General features: G+C 51.8%; 1 protein-coding gene across 1 annotated transcript in view; it reads left to right on the top strand.

Annotated features, from left to right (window-relative positions):
• The first annotated feature begins 10,912 nt into the window (after positions 1 to 10,912).
• GRP (gastrin releasing peptide) overlaps positions 10,913 to 11,426 on the top strand; it is a 6,395-nt gene continuing 5,881 nt past the window's right edge. The window contains exon 1 of the mRNA XM_026070094.1: positions 10,913 to 11,048. Within this exon, the coding sequence (XP_025925879.1) occupies positions 10,913 to 11,048 (136 nt within the window). The remainder of the gene's footprint in view (positions 11,049 to 11,426) is intronic.

The raw sequence follows: 11,426 nt of genomic DNA, 5'->3' as shown, positions 1-11,426 counted from the left end.
CCTGAGAACTGTCTTGTGTGAAATTCTGGACTTTTCTCTTCTTGGCTTCAAATGTCAATATTGTACCTTCAGCAAAGCAGAAATTGTTTTCCTTGCTTGCTTTGGGTTTGTAGCTTTGATAGGAACAGCATGAGGCTTTTTTCCTGTGGAGTTTTGTTTCTTCTGTAATCCCTCACCTCTAAAAAATATAATATTTTACAATAATGGCACCCCTTCTGTTGAAACTAGCAGTGCTGAAAGGCAGACAACTGCTGAATTTTTCCAAGTAATACTACTTCTTTTGTCTCTTAGTAAGCAGTTTTCACAACAAACTGTATTATAAAAATGACTTATTTTGTGTCAAACTGGTTAGAAATAAAATTGAGTATAATAAATGGCATGTCATAATAATTTAGATATTCTTAATGCAATCTTCCTGGAAGGGTACCATCACAGTTAAAAAAATAATAATAATTTAATTTTTGGAGGCAGTGTACAGGTAGTAAGACTTTTTTAATTTTTTTATTGCTGAAATTGGAATTTATCTCTCTCCCCTCCCCGTGCGCACCCTCCCTCTACTCCTCATGCAATCACCATCAGCTCTAATTTTGAGTGGGGTTTCGGACATAACCCAGATGACAGATTCAACACATGATTATGGAAATTTTTTCTTGTGTTGAGGAAACATGGATTGGTGATGAGAAGGAAGGATAAATATCTAAATATGTGGGTTCACGCTCAGAAAAAAGGGTTTTAGTTCTTGGGTATGATATCCTGTGTCTTGATTTGTCAAGAAGAGCTTAAAAGCTTAATTTGTAGAGTTAACTTGCAAAATAGAGTGGCATACAGCCGTCAGCGTTGCCAGATCTGCTCATGTAGTGAGACACGGGATGACAGCGCAGGCTCGCTGCTTCTTCCTGGTTTTAGCCGGGTGTGTAGAGATGTGCTAGCTGCATCCAGCAGCAACTTGGTCAGCCACATACAGTAACTTGCTCAAGCATATAAGTAATCTACATTTTCCTCTGTGATACGCAGTAGCTTTTTTCAGCTGGTAAGACTAGATGCCATAATGCTAGATCTTTTTACATAAATATTAAAAGTTCCTGCCTATGTAGTTTCCTATCAGGTTTTAGGAGTGATTCCACTAGCTGGGACTGCTGTAAATGCATCTGTTGAAATCCAAGTTTTGGTTTCTGGGGTATTCTTCAGTGTGGCACAGACCTAAGCCATGATGGATTCCCATGGCTGCTTTCCCCGTGTTGAGAGGGTTATTCCCATAAATGGCTTATTCTTTTGATCCTGTACTGATTTTAGGTATTTTGAGTCACTCTTTTTGATCTTCCCTCAGCTCTTCTGCATGGTTTAGCAAAGGAGTAGCTCTGACACTAAGGCTACTGAAATGCAGACTCAAACCAGCTTTTGGCATTTGGAGTCTCTGCTGACGCTGAGATCAACCCGTTTGTGCCAAGACAGGACTGAGAGGAAAAGAACTTTTCCAAGTGATTTCTTTCCCTTTTGAAGATTTCTCATGGGTGCAGGAGAGAAGTATTGTCTAATGATGACTTATTTCTAGCTCCTTGCTTTATCGGTTTGTCGATGATGCTGTGAGAATTCAAGATCAGACAGGCTATTCCGTGGGTTTGGAGGACACCATGAAATGAAATGGGGGCTTGTGGGATCCCAGTTAGACATCACACATTAGAGAGGTGGTGTGTGGAGAACTGTGTGGAGTTTCTCTTTACAGTTATCTGTAGATGAAAACGTTATTAGCTGCAAAGCTAGGGAGCCGAAGGACACCGTGGTTGCGCATTTGTCATTTTCTGCATTAGAAGGAGGTAAAGTACCACAAAAAATAACCTACAGTTGTATAGAAGCGTATCCAAAAGCTTAACCTCTGGCCTGGGAAGTCCCTGGGTAGTGCTTTGCTGGATGTTGGGCAGTGCTCTGTGGAAGCGTCCCCTCGCCTCGCAACGGCTCTATATGCACCTGCCATTACTGCTCATGGGAGATTAATGCCATGTTAGACAAAATGTGCAGCGTGACAAAGTACAGCTATTCTTATGTAGGAGAAATGGCACTTTTCGGATTTGGGAATCACATAATCGTTTTAAAGTTTCTTTTTTGGCATATTAGTATTTCTGTTGATCACTAGCAAGCTTACCTTTTCTGTGAATAAGTTGCATTAATTTGCTCCCTACTGACTGCTTCGTTCAGGCCTATTTTATCGGCTGCCTGTGAATGGTTAGAGATTACTCATGACCTAAGGGGTTGGGTTGCTCTTGACTCTTCTTGACTTGGATTCCCATAACTGTCTGAGCTACTTTAAGCAAACCATTTCCATTTCTTGTAATCTAGTTAAGCAGTGCTGCTCGTTTGTTACCTTACAGTAGAAGCAGGGGAGGGAAGAAGTGCAAAAGATTTTGCCCAGGATCTGAATTTCTGATATAAACCCTTTCCTTCTGCTAGAGACTTTTAGTTCTCAAGCCAGTAACAAAGATAAATGAGCTTTGTCAGTGAAATGCATATCAGGAGGATGTTTTCTTTCTGCTGTGAGTAAATTGCACTGTACAAGGCTTGAATGATTTAATGTCTGTTAAATATTGTTATAGCCGTGGAGATAATGCTGTTTCCTATTTGAAATGTTTTGTAACTGAATGTTATGAGTTTTTCCTACTAGTCTTGCTGAGAACAAGTTTGAAGGTGACTTCACGTGATCCAGCTAAACTGATCTATCAGCTGAGATCGGACAGTCCTCCTACTGCAGACAACATGGTCGCGTCTCTCTCTCTCTGCCAGCTCTCATGCTCGCTGGAGGCAACGCAACCTGCAAACCTAGCCAGAAGTCAGCAATTCTCTGCTGGGTTTGCGAGTTGAGCAGGCTCAGCAAAGCACCTGGAAAGAGCCAGGAGCACGGCAGAGGCAAAGAAAGGAGGCAGGTTTAGCCTTTGGGAACAGTGACCTGTTAGATTTGCCCAGCTGTAGCATGTAACTTCATGTTTATCACCTGTGCGCTTCAAGAACAAGTATGTTCTTACTGTAATACGTACCTGGTGGAGCAGACATCTAAGGGGCACGAGGAGGGGAGTCAGTTCTATGTCTGCTATGGACTTGGGGAGTCAAACGATATGTTAGTGTGTTCCCTTAGGTGAAGAATCCTCCAATAACACCATGAAGTGAACATTAAGACTTCAGGATTGATCAGGCCGTGACGGAGCTGACACTGAGCGCACCACGTTCCCCAGTCTCCACCTGTAACCCATTGCATTTTGCTGTGCCGTGGCTGTTTTGGGTGCTGCTGAATGCAATCTGCACTCGCGCATCCCCATCGGCAGCGCTCCTGCAGCCTGAGCCTTCCCGAAGGCACGAGCTAGCTGGGCACAGGATCTCCCACCCTCGGCGGGGAGAGAAGAGCAGGGCAAGCACCTAGTGTGCAAAGCTGCAGGCGCAAAAGCATGATGGGCAACGCCTGAACCCTTCTCTGCACATTCCCAGCTCTTCAGCTAGCATTTCCCACCGCCAGTCACTGAAATTCTGGTTTGTGGCAATAAACAGGCATGAAACAAAACTATCTGAGGGTTTGGGATGTCTTCCAGATCCAAGACCATCCCCAGGTTAAATCTTTCACTTCTGTAATCATGACACCTTTTAAACTGTAGTAGACAAAGTCTTTTTCGCAGTGGAGAGGAAACAACCTATTACAATTGGTTAATCACACCTCTCTTTTTCTCAGGAAAAAAGAAAAACAGAAATGCACAGATGTGCTGCATGTGCTTTTTACAGGAGACATGCTTTACAGTTCAACCTAATGTGAATAGTCTGGCTTTCTAAAAATAATGCTTGTATTACTTTGAATGTTAATGTTATCACCCAGCAAGGAATGGTTTTAGCACTCACCTCTTTCTTAATGTGTCAGAGAGAAGATCATTCAGCTTTTTGCCAGCCTTTTCTGTTAATCCCACATTTTTCCAAATCTCTGTCTCACTGACGTAGAGATCCAAGGCCGCTGCCTAGAAGGCAAAGAGAAAAGGTGCCAGCAGCCACCACAGCTCTATGTCAGTGCTGAAATGATTTTGGGTCCTCATCTATCAATAAGGACTTTGTGCTGTTTTCAGGGTTTAACTGATTTTGTTATTCTGGTGCAAAAGGCATAAGTGAAGATGTAAAAAAAAAATAAAAGGCCCAATGCTGTCACTGGGCTAAAGCACTGAACGGGTTTGCCCCAACCTGACTAACTCGGCACGCTCGGATGCACCGGGATGCTCCCGAGCGCCGGGAGCAGGCCGACTCCGTCAGGGCCCATCGCAGCGGCCGCTTCCCATGAGGCCACTGGCAGCGTCCTTCCCCCAGCGCGCGGCGGTGGCGGCACTGCGCTGGGCTGCTCCGGCGTGCTGCGAGGTGCCCAGCATCCTGCCCAAGCAGGACTTGGGGCACGCTCTGCAGAAGCAAGGGACAACCCCTGGCCGTGTGTATGCTTTGATAGGTAGAAGTTATACGTGGGGCTGACTAATAAAAAAACAGTAACTGGTAAGATCCTGGGTGGTTTTGAGGCATCAGAGGGTTTTCCCTTTTCTACAAGTGTAACTTCTTGAATTGCTTGCTCTGCTTCCAGGCTGCCGGTTCCCCCGTGTTCAGGATGGGTTGGGATGAACCTGGATCTGGTGACCTGCTCACTGGAGGTGGTGGGCTCCCACGGTCCCCATGGTGGTGGTGGCAGGTTGACCATTCCCGAAGCCCAAGGGCAGGTACTGGGTTTCGTTCATCCCCGGGGTCCGGCCCCGCAGCACCCTCTCCAGGGAGCCCCCGCGACGGGACGCGGCCAGTGGCAGGCGCCGATCGCTGGTGTTGGGCTCGGCCGTGTCAGCCAGACGTCTCCCTCTGTGTTTAATCAAGATAGCGAGCAGCAGCGATGAAAAGGACATTTTCCTCTGCGTGCATAAATTTTATCAATGTTTTTTGCAGATCTTGTGGCCCAACGCAAACAAGACGTAAGCCACCTACATGATAAAAACTTCAGCGTGTTTCTCTGCTACACAGCTTGGCCTCAATGAGTATAAACCATCCTTCCTGCGTCGTCATTCACGCCCAGATACATTGCTTTTGTACTCAGAACCAAATTTGCCTTTCTTTCATTTGTGCATGAATATGATACCAGCAGAATTCTCTCTATATAAATATATATATTCTTTATCTTTATGGAGATGCATACAAATCTGATGTAGACGTAGCCAAAGATGGGACTTTGCCTGAATTTTGAAGCTGTTTGAAATCCAGCCCTCTGTGTGGGTTTGGGTTTGGTGACCAAAGAAAGAGCAGCGGTGGGCAAAGCCTCGCTTGCTTCGTGATCCCATTACGACTTCGGGTTCTAGTGCTGTGAAAATCGTGCTTGCGAGCCCTGAATGAAAACCTGTATTTTACAAATCTGGAGCCAGAAGGGCTGGGAGCGGCGTCCCTGCGCACGGGCACCCACGCTGCGTTGCGGCCGCGGTGGAGAGGGGGGACCCAGCCGGGGCGTCCGGCCCCTCCATGTGCCACCGGGACGTCCGTGCCCACAGGCAGCCCAGGGCTGGGGTGTCCAGGCCGGCTCCCGCTCGGGCCCTTCCTGACCGCCGGCCCTTTGCCCCTCAGCCCCGCGCGGCCTCCCCGCCCCAGCTCTGCGCCCGGGCTCGTGCTGCGCTCCCCCTGCTCTGCACCACACACGGCGCTTGTGAATTCAGCAGCAGCAGCTATATGTGGAAGAAAGGCGGCATTTGGGAAGAGAACTCGTGGTTTTATGTTTCCTCAATGCCTATTTTCCATAGGTTTAGCTGCAAATTAACGAACGCGCGGATGAGTCACCTCCTTGGGTGCCGCACCATGGCAGCTGCAGGCGGCGCGGGCAGCGTGCCGAGCAGCCGAGCCCGGGAAGCCGGGCGCCGTCCCTGCTGGTGCGTCCCACATCCCGGCGCCCCTCAGCCGGCAGGGGCTCGCTGAGCCCTTGGAGCCACCAGCACTGCGTCCTGCCGGCGCCTGTCACGGCTGACGCTGAGCCCGGAGTTGCAGGCAGAGGGGAAGGGGTGACGGTGTGTGTCGGGAGCCGCGTGCACATGCCACCCAGGTGTCCCAAAATGCCCTGTTCCGGGGTAGGGAGCTACGCATGAAAAATAATCACGAAGCGCAAGCAGAATCGCTGTGTTGACCTGGCCCCTGGAAGGGGACGTCGCACCCCAGCTCCCCAGATGCGGAAGCGGAAGCAGGACGGAGACTGTTCCTGCAGTGGCCGCGTGGCTGAGGCATCCCGGGTGCCGCCATCCACCTGGGGAGTGGTTCTCCGCTGCGCTTGGCTTGCGGTCCTGGATCCCCAGAGGAGGAGTCCCTCCCTGTGGAGCAGCAGAGCCAGGACGCCCCGGGGCTGCTCTGGCTGCTTGGCACAGCACGGCCGGGTGGGAGCAGGCAGCACGGCACGGCATGGCACAGTATGGCACAGTACAGTATGGCACAGCATGGCACAGCATGGCATGGCATGGCATGGTGCAGCACAGTATGGCACGGTACAGCATGGCATGGCACAGCATGGCATGGCACAGTGCAGCATGGCATGTCACGGTACAGTATGGCATGGCATGGCACAGCACGGCATGGCACAGTGCAGCACAGCATGGCATGGCACAGCATGGCATGGCACAGTGCAGCACAGTATGGCACAGTGCAGTATGGCATGGTATGGCACAGCACGGCATGGCACAGTGCAGCACAGCATGGCATGGCATGGTACAGTATGGCATGGCATGGCACAGTATGGCACAGCACAGCATGGCATAGGCACGGCACAGTGTGGCATGGCACAGTGTAACGCAGCATGGCACTGCGCAGTGTGTGGCCAGGTGGGAGTGAGCAGCATGGCACAGCACGGCACAGCACGGCATGGTGCGGCATGGCACGGCACATGGCCAGGTGGGAGCGAGCGGCACGGCGCAGCCAAGCGTCTTAAGCTGCGCCTCGCTAAATAAACGCTCCTCATCTCACACGGCTCAGCCACCGCGGAGGCGGGTAGCTCCTTCCCGGGAATCGCCCGCGGCTCCTTGGGACCCGCTCCCCGGAGCGGCTGTCTGGGCTGTTTGCAGAGCGCCGGCCCCACGGCCGTCCGGCACCTTCGGCATTTGCAGAGGGTCCCTCAGGCACCAGGGCTGTTATTGCACCGCCGGCGGGCTTAAACCGCCGTGAGCTCTGTGCGTACGCTGCAGCCGCCTCCAACGTCAGCATCGCCGCGAGCAACGTGCCGGTTTTTCCTTTGTTTCTTTTTATTTCCATAAAATCCGCCTTGCTGATAGAACAACCAGATTTGCCTAAAGTGTAAAGAAAGCAAATTAAACGGTGTTACTGTAATAATAGCATTTAAAACACGTTAAAGTTTTCCTGCCACGGAGCGCAAGTGTCGTTCACTGGGCCATGGGGATAGATACACGAAAAGTAAGAAAAATGTTTTAAAACGAGGAGAGCTGTTTCCTGAAGTTCAAACACAGATTTATGTTAACAGGAAGGGAGGGAAGGGAGAGGTACGAAGGCTGCTGCCTCCTCCTCTGCCTGAGGCATGGCCCCGGTTCGACGGTGCCTTGAGGGACCCGGCCCGGGGCTTCCTCTGCTGGAGGGGCTGCAGGCAGCTCAGCCCTCTTGCCCGGCTGGAGGGCGGTTGGGGTTTTTACCCATTTTACCTGGTTTCTCACTGTTGCATTGCTGCCCGCTGCTCTTGCCCAGTTTCTCCATTTATGTACGGGAATAGTTTGGTGTCTCTGGTTTGGGTTGGCTTAGTTTTAAATGGACTTTCTGGTTTTATTTGCTAGGGACTGGGTTACTCTGCTCTGATCCTTTATCCATCTGGTGTTGGCTGGAATTGCTGGGACAGTTCAGCCTGGTGAAGAGGAAGCTCCGGGTGGGGGGATCTTATCAACGCTTATGTGACGGGAGGGTGTCCGGAGACCCGGCCGGACTCGTCCCAGCGGTGCCCAGTGACGGGGCGAGAGGCAACGGGCACAGACTGAAACACAGGGAATTCAGATTGAACACGAGAAACTTTTTTACTGTGAGGATGATCAAACGCTGGCGCAGGCTGCCCAGGGAGGTTGTGGCGTCTCCATCCTTGGCGATGCTCAAACCTGCCTGGACATGGTCCTGGGCAGGCTACTCCGGCTGACCCAGCTGGAGCAGGGCTGGAGCAGGGGATCTCCAGGGCTCTGGCATCCCCAGCAGCTCCATGGGTCTGTCTTCCTTTGCTGAACCGTTAATTCACGTGCTTGTGGCCCAATTCTGTCCGTCACCCCACAGACGACGAGCCAGGGCCCGCGAGGCACTGCTGTCCCTGCAGCCAGAGCTGCTGGCCGGGAAAGGCAGGCGATTAGAGGAGCCACGTGCTGGCCCGGGCCAAGCCGGCTCCTGCACGCGAGGTTACATGAGCCGGGAAAGCGGACGCTAATCCTGCCTGTGAAAAATCCATCGGGGTGTGCAGTTCCCGGGGACGCAGACACAGCGGACATAGCGGGGAGAAGGCTTCCTCCTTCACTCGCCCCGGCGCGCGAGCCGCCGCGGGACCCGGCCGGTCTGCTCATGCCCTTCCTTTAAGGTCGTGAGCAAGCAGCGCTGCCCGAGCACATGGCTCCGCCGGGACATCCCACGCTCAGCGACACGGATGTCGGTGCTCGGCACCACGGGCAGGACCGACCGCACGTGTCTCGTGCCCCTCGTGCCCCCTGTCCTTCGTCCCTCGGGGGGGAGCCGGCGACAGCAGCGTCCCCACCACCGCTCACGGCCAGTCGCAGGTGTCCTGGCGCCGGTCGGGCACCGCCCGGCTGCTTCGGAAAGCTGCAAGCTGCCCTCAGCACTGCCCAGGGATGCTCGAGTCTCCTGAGGGCTCGGGGCTCACTGCGGTATGGGCAGGTTTTCCGTCAAGACACACGTGCAAATTACAGGATTGCAGATCTTAACAGGGCCCGTTGCTGTCGAAAAGCATGGGAATTGCCTTCCGTTGAAAACAGTCGATGCAGAGAGAAGACTCTGGTGGTGAGTGCCGGTATAAGAGCAAAGGAAAAGATAAAAAAGATAAATAGGCTGGCAGAGACGCTTTACTTGAGAAAAATTATTGGTTTTCTTCCAGAAAAACAGAAGAATCCTCAAATTGATTTTTTGTTGGTTGCTCGCTTCAAATAACCCAGACTGAATGTTTAGGGGAGGTTTTTTTTGTACTTGTTTATGACAAAAACCCTGAAAATATCTGTTTTTTTTCCAAGCAAAAACGCCCCTTCATTTGAAAAGCCAATGCTAATTAAAAAGAAAGTTCAAATCCAAATTTGACCAGCTCTGTAACTTAGTATTTCTCACTGTAACTTGAATGCCTAAAGGGCAAAATAAATTAAATTTTTATTAAGTCCACAGTACAAGATACAAAAGGGGAAGCGCATAAGGAACAGTCTCAAATTAAAGTAACCCAAGACAGTGTGAGATGAGATTGAAGGCAGAGGCATGTCCTTTAGTACGCGGAAGGAACTAAGACCTGTTGTATATATATACTGAACACGAGGAAAGTTTATTTGTTTGCATGACTTTTATGGTAAATAGACTGAGGACTAGCTCGTGCAGGGGCGGCCATTTCTGGGAGCGGGGCGGCCTCATGCCGCCGGGCCCGGCTGGACGGGGAGCGGGGGGCGCGGAAGCGGCGGCAGATGGACAGATGGACGGACGGGCCGGCGAGCCACCCGGACAGGCAGCCGAGGCGAGGAAAGCTTGTTGCGCTTTCGTTTTGCTTCCGCCAAAAAAGGAGAGTTTCCTGAATTTTCAGTTTCCTGCCTCGAACCGCAACGAGCAGTTAGAGTTTCCCTGGGATGGCAGCACCGCGTTCGGCTGGCCACCACGCAGCCCCCCCGCGCACCCAGCGCCCGCAGCTCTGCCGCAGGTGGCGCAGCGAAACTCCTGACCGAGGCATGAGACTCCTACTGTGAATTAAACAAGAACGCGTAATTAATAACCAAAATCAAAGAATGAATCACGTTAAGCAGTAAAAGAAGATGCAAAAGCTAACACTAAACAAGGGAACAATTTAGCTCATACAGTAGGATACACAATTGACTTCGAAAGTGAGTGTACTAAATAGTGTGCTCATAAAGCAATTAGGCTAATTCAGCTCCGTGCCAGTTTCCATGAGGAAAGGGATCCGGGTATACTTCAGCTCCGGTTACGCAGGTCAGCCGAAGGCTCTGGCAAACCCCTCCAGCGAGCTCTGCTAACGTCCCTGCTCCCCGAGCACCGTTCCTCGGGACAGCAAAGCCGTCACGTAAGCTGAGCCAGTTCCTCCAGACGCCATCCCGCGCCTGTTCCCCTCCGGGACAAGCAGCGCACCAAGACGCTATTGCCACCTACCACTTACTCATCCGCCGTCGCCTCGGTGGGACCGCTCACACGCCAGAAGTACACGTTCGAGCGCTTCACTCCTTCACGGCCCTTGCAGTCCTCCATTGCCCCCACCAGTGACTCATCCGTCCTTTCCGCTTCGCCGTCTCTGCCCTCTTGCTTCACGACAGGAATTCTTTCATTCGTTAACTGTTAGAAAGTTGGACAGATCCAGGGGCCTTGGAGCTCTGCAAAGTGTACAGGGTTTCTGTGCAAGGCAAGGAAAAAGTCCTGTAAATGTGTGAATCCCATCAATAAATACCTGTGACAGCAAACACGTGAGATACTGGAAATTAAGAGAAACTCTTTGCACAAGATCATCTCTTTCAGTGAGCTTCACATGATACTGTCCTTTGAGTTTTGTCATTTTGCGATGATTTGGCCAGCTCAAAAAATAAGTAAGAACGCTGGTTCAAAATCTAATTTTTTTCCTCACAAGCTTTTGCATAACGTTGTCATCTTGTTATTTTAGTTATTTAGAGACACAAACAACTTCTGTGGACATGTTCATGTTTTCTGTATGGAAGAGAGATTCATTTTAACTGTAAAATTCGGAGAAGTCCTTCCTCCAGCAGAAACACAACCGAGTCACCCTGGCTCCCCGGCGCAGCGCGACACCGTTTCAGTGCACACATACCCGCTCCGCACCGCAGCTGGTGAGAGCGCGCAGCGTGGCCGGTGCTATCTATCTCCCCCCTCTCCTCCGCATTTGTCAAACCCACTCGTGTCTCCTCCGCTCGCGCCGTGCGGCCGCGTAGGGGCCCGTCCCTCCCGGCCGGGGCCGGGGCCGGCTCGCTCGACGGGTTCCCCGGGCATCCGGCCTTAGACGAGGGGAGACAAGGGGAAAAGAGACTTGTGAGAAGTGTCTGTTTTTCAAACGTAATCGGGAAAATCCCCCTGGCGCCACGCTGGCCGCACCAGCGGCCTGGCACCGAGGCGGGGGGGGAGAGGGACGGCGGCGCGCAGAGCCCGAGCCCGGGGCGCAGCGCAGCGGTGCAGGGCGCAGCGCAGCACGACGGGGCGCAGCCTGCGGC

Source organism: Apteryx rowi, unplaced genomic scaffold (genome assembly GCF_003343035.1).
Source record: "Apteryx rowi isolate R43461 unplaced genomic scaffold, aptRow1 scaffold_304, whole genome shotgun sequence".
In the NCBI taxonomy this organism is placed as follows: Eukaryota; Metazoa; Chordata; class Aves; order Apterygiformes; family Apterygidae; genus Apteryx; species Apteryx rowi.
This window is presented reverse-complemented; position numbering and strand designations above follow the sequence as displayed.